Genomic DNA, 13358 nt, shown 5'->3' with positions numbered 1-13358 from the left:
TGTGACATCAACAAGCATCTTCCAGCTTCACTCTCTTTGGCATTTTCTATATTCTCCAATAAGGAAGAAAGGCCTACTTTAAACGTGGGGGGGGGGGGGGGGGGGGGGGGGGTTAATCCACTTTCCTCTCAGGTTTTTTAATGCATGGAAATGATTTTGGGAGGTGAAGCCATTTCCTCATCCAGGCTCTGCTGCTGGCCTCACCTATTGAATATCAATTTCTATGGAGGAAGTCAGAGTCAGACACTCCATCCACAAAGCCAACTTCCCTTTTTCAACTCAAATCCGACTCTCCTGTCACTCTGCTAAACCCTGTGTTCAAGTCGAGAGAGCAGCAACAGTCAGGATGTAAATACAACAGCCTGTGCTAACTAGATCAGGCCGGTGCCAGAATGTGTGTGTTTAAGGGTTTGTGTGTGTGTTCGCCTGCCTGTTCTTGCCTGTCTCATCAGGGCTCAGTGCTGGCACACACTATGTCTTGGCTTTTTTCCCCCCCTTCTTGGCACTAAAGGCTCAGTGGCTAAAATGCGACCCTTGCAAAGCATGCAAGCACCAGTAAATTAGAAAGGGGATAATTGGAGATCATTCTGGAGAGGAGCTGGAGGGGGAGCTCTATAAAAAGGAAAAGAAGAGGACGTTTGCAGTGCCTGAGGACAGTTCCTTGAATGATAACAGTTTCTAAAACAAAGATGAACCACTTGTCTGGGATTGAACAAGGTCCAGGAGCTGGTAAATATGGCAAGACAGTAATAATTTAGCCTGTGTGCACTACCGCTCAGCAAAACAATTCGACATGCACAGCATATTCCTATTGAAACCAGCATTCACACTGCCAAAGTCACTAAAACACTTCTCCCACAAACACACCAAGCATTACACACACAAAACACCTCAATGTCTAAAAATACCGTCCATTTCAAGCCTTCCAAGGTGGCCGTGGGGGGGACTCTGTGGGTTGCCTGGTGCAGCCGACAGACCCTTTTAAATGGAGGAAATATGAAAGAGGGAACACAAAAGAGCCTGGAGAGAGAGAGATAGATGGAGACAGAGAGCGAGAGCTGCCCTGCGGTAGCTTGTGTTCTCCCCTTTGTGGCTCTTTTGTGGCTGCGACTATTTTTGTCCACTTCAGCCTCCTGGGCAAGTGATGGCAGAGCTGTAAGGCAACTGGACTGTAATACAGATACACATTAACCTGAGTTACACACAAACGGTAATGAAGCTGCAGTCAAAAAGCAGATTCATATCACAACTGGGATATATATGCAAGATGTGATTATGTAAAGAGGATAACACACAGACACCAGGCTAGGATTGTGCGTGGGCCTTGACGGCATGTGTGCCAGCTGACACCAAAGGCTGTTACTGTACGCTACATGTGTATGTGTGTATTGTATGTATGACCATGGAGGAAGCCTTTATCTGCCAGTGCAGACTCAGGAGGGTTCAGACTGTGGGTGGGCACTGTTATTCTGTGTGCACAACCACAGAATAACAATGAGGGAAGAAGACACAGGAAATACCATGTTGTGAGTGTGTGTTAGCATATCAGGCCGCACAGACGTGAGGATGCGCACGACCTGTGCCGACCATCCAAAGCATGAATGCACAAACGGGCACAGCCACATTTGTTTCTGTCATCGAACTGACTCACATTCATTCACTGGCGAACACACTTAACATTAATTATAACAGGTACATGCCTAATCCCAGCACTTAACCTAAGCATATTTTCCACCGGTACTCAAAACGCAGTTAGAAAATAAAGGGCTACAAAGGAACCGTGTGAGCAAATGTTCGTCCAAACAGTGTGATTAAAACATGAACACAGGCACACACACATGAAAAGTTAATGGAACAGTCTGATGTGTTCAGAAATACACTTATATGCTACCTCAGCCAGAGTGAGATGAGAAAAGTCATCATCTTTTTGCATTCAAATAGGTGAAGGAAGTGCTTAGCTTAGCTTAGCGAACACATTTAAATATAAATTCAGCACCAGCGCTGCCTTATTTATGCTTTGTGCATATGACCACTCATTTGCTCATCTTTCATGTGTCAAAAAAATAAGAAAAAATAAATTTTTCTGAACAAAATTAGGTAACAATGACTTTTATGAGGACGACTTTGCTAGCTTAAGATAACATATTTAGCTTGTTGTATGGATTAAACAAACTAGGTATAACATGCTAATTAGTGGATTCTGTTGCCTTTGACAGAGCCCAGCTAGTTGTTTCCAGTCTCTATGCTAAGCTAAGCTAACTGTCTACAAATGGTAGCTTCATATTTATCATAGAGATATTAAAGCGGTATCACTCATCTCATACTACTCTAACCAAGACAGGAAATAAGCTCAGGCTCAAAATGTAGAACAAGTCATTCAAATAGCTTTTGGCGCTCTTAAGGTTTTCACTGTGAATGGAGCCTGATTAGCATGTTTCCAGTCTGAGGTGAAACTGATGTCAGTCATCTAACTTGAGAGCAGGGTATCCTATTTATCTTTACAGCATTATTGGAAAAATACTAAGATTACCATCCATTTAATGATCCTTATTTACAGATTTTTCAAGTCTTTACATTGGAAATGATCCAAAGCCTCACAGTGTTAAATTATAAAGACCAGAGAGACCATTTGATATATTACAGCAAAGCACAATCTTCTGTTGAGTGAAATACTCTGTCAGCTGTTTACCTTTGGTAATGAAGTGGTAAATATAAAGGTGAGTAAAATGTGAACCTCCAATCGTAATAAATGAGTCATTTGTCATCATAAGTAAGAAGACACTGACATTAAAAAAGGGCACATTTGGTTAATATTCATGTCAGGATTGTGCAGTAAACTGGGCACAGGTGCATTCACCCTTAACTACATCAATGTATCTGTGATTGGATGTTAAGCTGCAGGGTATTAAAGGAACCACAGATTGTTATGAAGCTTCAAAACTGGGAAAATTCAGCTGTGACTCTCAATATTCCACACAGCTTGGTCAGAAAGGTGAGGTTTAGTTGGTTTTGCTTGGTGTAGGTGATACAGTCTGCAGCCTCCTTTCTTAGCTTCAGTTCTTTGATTCGTGCTTGTTAGCAAAGCGGTGCCTCTCCCATTTTACGTAAGACTTCTCCAGCGAGCACACTCATTACTGATAAGGGCGACATGACATCGAGTCTGAGCTACAGTAACATCGCTGCGCAGCACTAGACACAGACACACATTTACAGACTTTCCCTACATCAAAGGGAGCCACAGTGAGAAGAAGGAAAGGGACAGCATTACAGAGAAGACACTGTGTTTTAAGGGGGGATAAGCACCAAAAAGCCACTGGCCTCGAGTCTCCTCTAGGCCTCATAGAGATAGGAAGAAAAGATATAGAGAAAGGTGACAAAAAACACACATATTAAAAAAACAAAGATGGAGGGCTGTGGTGGAAATAAAGAAAGAAGGAAACCATGAAGGTCAGTAATGAGCCACCTGAATCTGGGATCAAGCCTTGGTAGAAATGACAAGCTGCCCGTTGCCCTTTAAATCCTTTTAGGAAACAGAGATTACTCCCACACACGTGTTGACATGCAGTATGCAGGCAACCGTCAGCGTTTCAACAGGAAGACAATCAGAACTTCAGCTGAACAGACCCCATAAAACCAACAAGATGACAAGCAACACACCTGCAGTACGCTAATTCACACCAGCCGTCCCAGGGTGCACCCAAAATAAATAAATAAAGCGCGGTTTAGTTCCCGCGTGCACACACTCAGGTACACACACTTAACCCGCTCTCATGCGTCAGCGAACGAACCCCTGCTGACGGCCGACACTGTAACAGCGAATGACACAGAAGCAAGACACAATACGTAGGGGGCAGATGACTCAACCAAGGTGTCGTGTGTGTGAGTGTGTGTGTCATCTGCAGCCATATTCCACCAGGTGCTGCTGGTTTAAGACTGAACTTGTTATTAGGTGTGTTTAGTGTTCATTTGTCTTGTGCCGATCTCTAGCTGCATCGCCTTAAAAGCAGAACTGAGCTGACCGCTCTAGCTTTAAGAAGAGATGTTGTTCAAAGGACTAATCTATATCCAATTAGGGCACCAGTGGCTTGGATGCCCATCTCTCTAGCATAATTACATTTTTGCTCGTGCTTGGCCTCAATTAAGTGATTGTGCAGTTCAGCTCCTCATTATCCCAGCAAGTGGGAGCAATTAAGGAAAGCAGGAAAGAACGAGTCTGAAACTTAAAAGAAGTAGAGTCTAGCAGCGGCATCACTACTGTAAACAAATGGCAGCCATCTTGTTTTGGATTGTTATCGTAGCAGTAGGGCGGGGGGTACTTCAATAATAATGTGGAGCATGCATAGCAACAAATAAATAGCGTCCAATTTGAAGTGTCACAATAATATGACTTCATTTGATTTTTTAAGCAATAACAAGAAGAGCGTGGAAGGTCAAACTAACATCCTGTTAGGACAACGTGTCAATCTGCACAGAGCAGTTCGAGCCAGTCAGGAAGTCAGACACAGGAACAACGCAGAGAATGTGGTAAATTTTCAAAATAAAACACCCTGTGCAGACTTACGATTGGACATCAAGAATAAACGCAATTAAAACGGACAAGAAATGAAACCATTTAACTACAAAGCCTACTTATCCAAGGTAGAAGTACAAAAAATGATTTAAGGGGCAAGTATGAGACCCCAGAAGGTTTGAGCTCCAAGCCAAGAAATAGCTGTTCCCTCCTCTTCCCAGTCTTAATGCTAAGCTAAGCTAACCAGCTGCAGGTTGTAGGCCCATGCTTAACAGACATGACAGTGGTATCAACCTTCTCATCTAACTTTCCGGCAGAAAACGAGCATGCATGTTTCCTAAAATGTCAAAGTATTCCATTGAAAGTGCACAGACTGCACTGTACTGACATACAAAATGTGTTCATTCTCACATTCTCTTACAGTAATACTCATACAAAGCAATGCAAAGTATATATTTCTCCACATTCTTTCACCAGACTTTTCTTTTACGCTTGATTTCTCATGAGAATTTAACATTTCCTGTAAATAGAGTGGAGGTGGAGTTCACTCCCAGCTTAGTTTCACTGGCTGTTGTAAAAGTCTCCTCAGAGAGCCAAAAATACACAGCAGATTACTAAAGTCACACTTAAACCACCAGCTAACGAAGCAGCGGACACGTGAAGCCTGGATAGAGCTGCTGGTTGACGAGCATGTGACTGTGAATCGCATGATCAGAGGAGGCAGTCGAACACCATCCTGTAAGTGACCTATGGCTTTACTTTACCACGCATGGCTTCAAATTTTCAATGAATGTTTAAGATTCTGAGTGGCATACAGACAATAACTCGTATGCTTCACATGGAATATTATGTAGGTGTAGCATATGTGAGTATGTTTCGCCTGCACGCTGAGAAACCGCTCAACCGAAAGCACTTTTTGGCCTCTGTTCCCATAATATAGTGATCCTACACCATAGAGCACCATCTGCTCTGTGCAACTCAACACAGTCTTGTGATGTTGCCTCCATGTGAGACAAAACACCACAGTAACACCACAAAACCGGTCCCCACACCTCAGGAAATAAGCAGGCCAGAAGTGTTTGGTTTCCACGTCATCAGTAGACAAGCTAAGACAATGAATGGACACACAAAGTCTCAAATGCACACACACAAATCATCATCAAGCATCTTTTCTTGTACTAAACACAATAAAAGAATACTAGCCAGAGGGGGGACATGTGTGCATCGTGTGTCGACACACATATACTGTACTGCACACACACGCAGAGTGTTCCGTTTCAGAGTCAAGTGTCAATTGTTTGAAGTGCTCTTTGGTGATGAGACGTCCATTTAAACAACCTAATTTATCCTCACATTTCTGGCTGCCCTCTCCACTAAGAAAGCTTGATAGTAATGAGACTGACATTTTAAAATGCAGCACAATTGACCACAGCCATTCATTGGTGGTCAAATATGTTATGTGTAGTGTCTTTACAGCGTCTACTGGGATAAATGAATGTACTTAGTAGAACTAATAACATTCTGTCCTCCTTTCAGTACTTTGTTCGACGCTGGTGGGGGAAAGCGCAGAGCTGAAAACTCTGCAGCTCCTGATGGTATCTTTACAGTGACCTATTTCAATGAAACATCTAGAGGATGTTTGCGTTCTATTTATAAGCGACAGAATGCATAAATTACTGGTAGGTGCAGTGTGTTGAAAGCACGGGAAGCTGTGGGGCTCACGACAGCTGTAGTTCCAATACGGCGTCTTACCTCTCCTAAATGGGGAGTAGGATTAAATCCACACAGATTGCACACTGTCTTCTTGCACTCGGTGCAAAGGCTGTAGTTGGGTGTGTCTGCTGATCCAACGTTCAGCTCCACCTTACAGAGAGGGCAGCTGTCCCTGGGTGTTGAGGCCGGTGCAGGTTCGGCTGCTGGGGTCTGCTCTTCCTTCTCCACAGAAATGCTTCTGGGGGGTTTCTTGGATTTAGCGGGTGGGGTGTCTGGAGCAGAGTCCGAATCAGGAGGAGACCCAGGAGCAGAGAAGGGGGAGTCGGGTGGCGAGCCAGGGCCAGAATCCGGAGGGGAGCCTGGTCCGGAGTCAGCGGGGGAGTCCGGCGGCGACCCGGGCGGAGAACCCTCCGCCTTCTCCTCCTCTCCAGTGACAATATTGGCGGCTGAGCTCAACAGCGACGACCCAAAGCTGAACATCTGAGAAGCAGCAGCGGGAGGTTTTGCTGATTCCGTCAAGCCTCCGAAACCTCCAAACAGCTTCCCGGTCACTGACTCCTCCTGCTTTGGCGCGGCCTGCGCTGGAGGCTTCGACGATTCCATCAAGCCGCCAAACCCGCCAAACAGCTTCCCTGTAACGGACTCGTTGGCTTGTGAAGCAGCCGCGGCAGGTTTAGCCGTGTCTGTTAAGCCTCCCAGACTGATACCGCCAAACCCCCCAAAGAAGCTGGACTCCTGTTTGGCTTTAGCTGGAGACTGCTGGGGACTGGACTTCGGCTGGATGGGGCGGCCTGTCTTGGGGTCTATTTTGGGGGACCCTCCCATTGAGGAGCCTGGGGACAGCGGTCCAGGAGAGCTAAGACTCGGGGATTTCTGCCTCGGCGTGGTCGGCGGCGTTAACCCTTGATCGGTGGTGCTCTGCTGCTTTATCAGCAGCTTGCCCGGCTTGCCAGGTGCCTGTCTCTGGGGCGAGGGTGGGGCTGAGCCTTGTTTGGGTTTTGTCATACCGGGGGGATCCATACCTCCCATCGCTCGCTGCATCTGGCAGTTCAGACAGAGCCACTCTTTGCCCTGCATGAAACAAAAGATGGGTTAGATTTGACTGGAACAAATCTCCACACTGTTGTGAGCACAGACATCAGTGGGACGTGTAATTACTGTATACAAACAGGCAAACATAACCAATTAAAGCCCTAAAATAACTGCTTTATGCTCATTTAGCGTAAAATAAAAGACAAATTCAGAGACATGTCCATTAATTAGTGTTTCAAATGACATTAAATCCTGTTTTGCTGAGCCTAATTCTTTCTTATAACACGAGAGAATTCAAATCTGGCAGCAGTTACATAAATACTAATCAGTCAAAAAAAGGCACTGGATATTTATAGTCAGACCATTTTTAGGATTTTTTTGTTTTTTTATTAAATTAAATGTTTGTTTCTAATTAAATTTGAATTAAAAAAAAGCACTTATCTCTACAATTCAACAATAACATAAGTGTAAACCAGGGGAATATTACCAACAGACTGTTAGCAGAAAGGTAAATACTACTGCTCATTCATCATGGGTACTGTCAGTCTGACCATCATAAACAGTTGCATTTCATTGTCTGGTCTATAACTACAAACAGCATTCAAAGAAAATCTACTGATCATTTTGATGAACAGCAGAATACTATCTGCAGAAGAGGCTGGAGCAGAAGGAACCAGTCATTCTGTGCTGCTGTAATCATGGCCCACCAGCATTTTACCGTCCATGTGTGACGGAGAGTCCTCACTGGCTGGCACACTATCTTCCTGTGGCCATGACATGAGTCACCTTGATCAACATTCCCCGGGTCCATATGGTCCCTCTGTTCCTCAAATCATGTGGCACTCTCAGGAGATGCACTCCATTCGCCAGGCTCTGAGAACAGCAATATGCTGCTGACAGGCTGGTGCTGGATTCAGCTCCACAGCTAAAATGAAGCCTTCACCTTCAATTATCTGGTCTTATTTTGAAATTCTATTGTTTTATCTATTTGAAACATGTCAATCTTCAGTAATCTCCACTGTTTCCAATTCAGTCTGACCGTTTTTGACCATTTCCTCTCTCTGTAACAGAGTAGTTAGTTAGTTTCATTACGTTGATTTCAACTGTTAATGGAATTCTGTTTGACCACAGAAAGTTTATCAGCTGGAAAACTGACAGCGACATACGAAATGCTCACGTCGACCTCACTGAGGTAGTGCTGAACAGCTTAAAAACAGGAAGAAAGAGAAAACTAATCGCTGTCTTACCGCTGAGTCTGGGGGGCTGAACCCACAGAGGCTGCAGACCTGGTTCTTACACTCAGTGCAGTTGCTGTAATTAGGCGGGTCCTTAGATCCAGTGTTCAGCTGGGTGGTCTTACACAGCGGACAGAGTCCACCTGCAGGCCTTGCAGCCCCCTGCTGACCAGGATGAGGCCCGGGGCCTGGTGGACCTTGCTGTTTGGGTCCAGGCTTCCCAGGTCCTTGTTGAGGGGGTCCACCTTTTTGCTGGGGAGGGCCACCCTGTTTGGCGGCTTGACCTGGTGGTCCTTGACCAGGTTTGGGGGCCTGTTGCCCTGGGGGTCCTTGGCCTGGTGGTCCCTGACCTTGCCTGGGGGCCTGCCCAGGGGGTCCTTGGCCAGGGGGACCCTGACCTGATTTGGGCCCCTGGCCTGGTGGTCCCTGGCCTGGAGGCCCCTGGCCTGATTTGGGCCCCTGGCCTGGTGGTCCCTGGCCTGGAGGCCCCTGGCCTGATTTGGGCCCCTGGCCTGGTGGTCCCTGATCTTGCCTGGGTCCCTGCCCTGGCGGCCCCTGGCCTGATTTGGGCCCCTGACCTGGTGGTCCCTGACCTTGCCTGGGTCCCTGTCCAGGGGGTCCTTGCCCTGGCTTTGGGCCCTGTCCAGGTGGGCCCTGACCCTGTTTCTGAGGTCCTCCCTGTTGTGGTCCCTTTGGACCTGGCCCTTGCTGAGGGCCCTTGCCTGGTGGTTTTGCTCCCTGTTTGGACCCAGATGTTGCAGATGTGTCTCCCTCCTCCTCATCCCCAAACAGTCCAAACTTGGGTATGTTGACAGAGTCGCCCATGGAGGATATGGAGGATGTCATGGACGACACAGCATTCAGCGGGTTGGCCCCGCTGAGGAAGCTGGAGCCAAACATGCCGGATGACTTGGCCTCTGGGTCTTTTGGCTCCTGCCGGAATCGGGATTCAAAGAGGCTCAGGGACGAGGGGCTGCGGCCCGGTGTGGGTCTGCCAGGCGGACCTTGGTTGAAGGCGTCTACAGTACGACTCTTACTGAGACCTGTAGGGCCCCTGGAGGCCCCTACCTGCTGGGAACGCTGCTGGGCATCAGATTCTGAAGGTCTGGAGAGGAGAAAAAGAAAACACAGTTAGTTTTTGGTTTGTTAGCACTGGAGCTTTTGCTATTGTTCGTTTGTGTTTACTCTGGCAACGTGAAACAACCTGAAGCTCATAAAAACACACTGATTCTCAGCTGAGCCAGGGGCCAATGGGCATTAAAACATGAAGACTTTTACTGAAATAACACTAACATGAGACTGATGTTAACAAAGTTTCTGTCCACATGACTATTAATATTCTGATTGTCATCCACTTTTTTAATTAGAGTGACTGCCCACTATGATATCCGCTCTCTTTCATTTTTCCATCTCCAACAACAATGTCTGCTGACGCCTCTGCCTCTACTGTAGCTTCATTATGCTAACAACAAAGGTTAAGACCACAGCTTTAGCTCTCTGCGACCGTGGGCCCTTTCAACACACCAGTGAACGCAGAACGTGTAGCCAGCAGCCTTCGAGTAAAGCTGACAGGAAAGTGAATACCGCTGAGTGACACAGAGTGTAGATCATTGAGATGGAGGGGGAGATGCTCGGCTCTACGGGGGTAAGCTGAGACATCTTTGTTAGCTCAGGCTGAGCAATGTACACAACCTACACACACTGCCAGGCACCGGCGTGAAAGTCGACGTTAGCCCCTCGGAGAGCAGCATCAAATGGCCCAATGGGCTGATTGCTTAATGTTTTGTTATTGTGTGACATGCTGGTTTCTCAGGCTGCTGTTTGCACGTCCCTGCCGCTTCTGCCTTTATGTCTCAGCTAAATTACATTCCTCTGCAATAAAGTTTAATGCAGGAATGAATACAGCATTTGATTGTTCTTCACAATGCGCACTGAGTAACATGACTTTACAGCGCAGGAGCCCAGCAAATATTACGAGCAGTGTTGTTGCAACGCCCGCTGTGGGCCAATCCACTGCAGCGAGTGCTTCAGCACCACGGACAGCGACCAGACTCAACAACAGGAGCTGAAATGTGACTTTTACTTTAAAGACACATCAGAAAGCAGCAGGAGGGAAGTCTATGAGGGATGACATTCACGCTGCTGTTCTATTTATAGTCATATTAATATTGATGCACCCCTCCCCCCCATCTCCAGCTCGGATATTAATAACAGATCTCCCCCAATTGGAGCCAATTAGCCGCACATGGTGTAATTTTAGCAGATCTCTCGATTATTATTATGACTTGAATTGGAAATGTGGAGCATCGTGGAGCATATTGTTTTCACTGGCAGCTTTCTGCCTCCCCCTCCTCAATGGAGCAAATCCCGCGACTCACATCCAGTTTAGAGGCAGTTTAACTGGAAAATACGAAAGAGGCGATCTGACAAAGGTGGCGGATTTGTTTAGCTTGGTGTCAAGACGTCGCTCAGATGGGAGGGGAAGAAAAACTCTGGGCACGACAGATTTTCTTACCCAGCAGGCATTTCGAAAATTTCGCACAAATACCGGAGGTGTGTCTCTTACGCTATGATCTCACAAACCGACTCAAACAATTCACCAAATCGCACCAATTTCAGCCGTCAAATCCTCGAAAATCATCGCACGTTTGTGCATCCGCGCAAAAACAGCAGACACGCAACGTTCAAAGCGACCTCTTATCGACTGAAGCTGCCCAGCAGATGTCCGAGCTGTGTTAGGGGGGACCCAGACTCTTTTTTCAGTCATGCAGATCATCAGATGTTCATGATCATCCACCACGGTGAGCCCTAAGAGCGGACCCGTTTCTTGGCGTGGTTGCGGGGGGGGGGATTAAAAATGGGCGTGAACGCCTCCGTAGAAAACGATGCTTCACACAAACACAACACATCCACTCGTTCCTGCCTCACGTATGCCTGCTCGGTGTGGGTATTTTAAGAGCATGGAGGAGAGAGAAAGAAAAAAAAAACGCCCTGCCTTCGTGCAGATGCTGCGCCTCCGGGCTGCCTGCCTTGCGCCCTTGACATCGCCGCGGCGAGCTGCCTCCTCTGCTCCTCGCTGAGTTCACTCAGGTTGACCGGAGTCCCTTCGGGGACCCGGACGAAGCCGCCCTTCCCGTCAGGTGCCAGCCCCTCTGGTAGCCCAGGCGGCGGCCCTTCGCCTCCTTCCAGGCTCGCTTCGTTCCCCATGATCGACCCCTCCCGTCCACTGGATTGGGATCAATGCACGATCCGAGCGCTCTCCGCGTTTTTTATGTCCAAAGAGCGCAGCGAACACGGTCTTCCTCGGTGTCTCGGAGCATCTCAGATTTATTTCCCTTCCCCGTGCTGTCTTCTCATTTCCCTCATTTCTTCTTGTTTTTCTGTGTCGAGCATCTCTGCAGCTGTACACCACAGTTACCACAGTTTTCCGTGAGGGGGGTCACCGTTGTACTATTGCTCACAGTCACAGAAGGCAGTTTCCGGTAGATTTTACGAAATAAAATCCTAATTAAGCGGCAGTAAAGCTGGTATTCAGTTTATGCAACTGAAAACAAGCCTCAACTACAGAAAGCACAACCTGCAATTAGTAGAATCATTAAAAAATATAATATTTGCATACAAATTAGTTATATCTCACGAAAAAAGGCGATGAAGGGCGCACACCAGATGAGTGGAAATGAGTCTGCAGGCTTCATCTTTACCATCTGGGCGAGATTCCTGATTTTGCTCCTCCACCTTAGCGCTTAATTCATCTTAACAGCCAATATCACATTCAAAATGTTTTACTCTGAAATCAATCTCGTTTTACTTCCGTTATTTTCGAGCTAACTCTGGTTGTCTTGACGCAGATTCTCCAGCAGCCACTCGGCTCTGCTGCTCAGCGCGCATGTCCCGCCCCTGACAGGTGATCAGCAGACATCAGCGGAGGACAAAGTGTTTTTAAGGGGGACTACCTCAACTGAAAGCGTCTTTGAAATGTGGTTTGATTGTTTAAAGAGTCGAGGCTGGGGGGAGAGAGAGGACAGAGGGGGTCGTTGAGGCTTTTCTTTAAGTCCTTAATTATGGTCCTGATTTTAAGGTAGGAAACCGGAAGGAGAGAGGTGTAAGTACTGGTTGTGGGTCAGGCATCAGGGGGCTTCAGGGAAAAGCTTGTGGAAGTTCATATAAAGGCGGCTGTATTGACACACATCACATGCTTTTCAGTCTTTGTGTATAATCAGTAACTTTGTGTGTGTCTTTATTCTTCCACCACTAGCCACTCAGCTCACAGAGCAACAACAACAAACATTAAAGAAGGATTTCAAAAGGCAATATGTCTAATTTTAGGGGAAATTTCCAATATAAAATATGAAAAAACACAGAAAAGGCATCTGCGAAAGGTCTTCAGATGCCTCTTAACATGAATAACATCCCATGCACTTTGTTTTTGTTTCATCTGGCAGCTGTAAGATGTCTCTTTTTACATCTAAACCTTTTATATTCTCAAATATGTTAATGTGCAAGTCAGGGCTGGAGAAATCAGACTGTAATAGGATGAATGAATTCTCCATCTCCTCTCCACCTGTGAAGAGCTGATCGCTGCTGTTCTCATGGAGAACACAGCATGTGATGTAATGGCATCATATAATATGTAAGAAATGATATTTTTAAATCAACACAGAGGCTGCAGTGTGTTGCATCATACAGTCCGGTGTATGAACCTGAACAAAGTGACACAGTATGATTGCATGACATCAGCCCTCATGTTGAAAATGGCTGCAGAAGGAACCTACAGTATATTTAGCCGCGCTGTACTGAGAATATGCACACCCTGTCACCAGATCCAGCGAGTAGGATATTAAAACACGTCGGCTCGGCTGTACATCAAG

At 46.5% G+C, this 13358-nt stretch overlaps 1 protein-coding gene across 1 annotated transcript in view; it reads right to left on the bottom strand.

Annotated features, from left to right (window-relative positions):
- pcloa (piccolo presynaptic cytomatrix protein a) overlaps positions 1-12255 on the bottom strand; it is a 56377-nt gene extending 44122 nt beyond the window's left edge. The window contains exons 1-3 of the mRNA XM_070991567.1: positions 11486-12255; positions 8503-9595; positions 6263-7294 (exon numbers count right to left, since the gene is read on the bottom strand). Coding sequence (XP_070847668.1) covers positions 6263-7294; positions 8503-9595; positions 11486-11697 — 2337 coding nt within the window. The 5' untranslated portion in view covers positions 11698-12255. The remainder of the gene's footprint in view (positions 1-6262; positions 7295-8502; positions 9596-11485) is intronic.
- Between the last annotated feature and the right edge of the window lie 1103 nt (positions 12256-13358).

This window comes from Chaetodon trifascialis, chromosome 22, assembly GCF_039877785.1.
Source record: "Chaetodon trifascialis isolate fChaTrf1 chromosome 22, fChaTrf1.hap1, whole genome shotgun sequence".
NCBI classification, from domain to species: Eukaryota; Metazoa; Chordata; class Actinopteri; order Chaetodontiformes; family Chaetodontidae; genus Chaetodon; species Chaetodon trifascialis.
The sequence above is the reverse complement of the archived record's forward strand: the minus strand, read 5'-3'. Positions and strand labels throughout refer to the sequence as shown.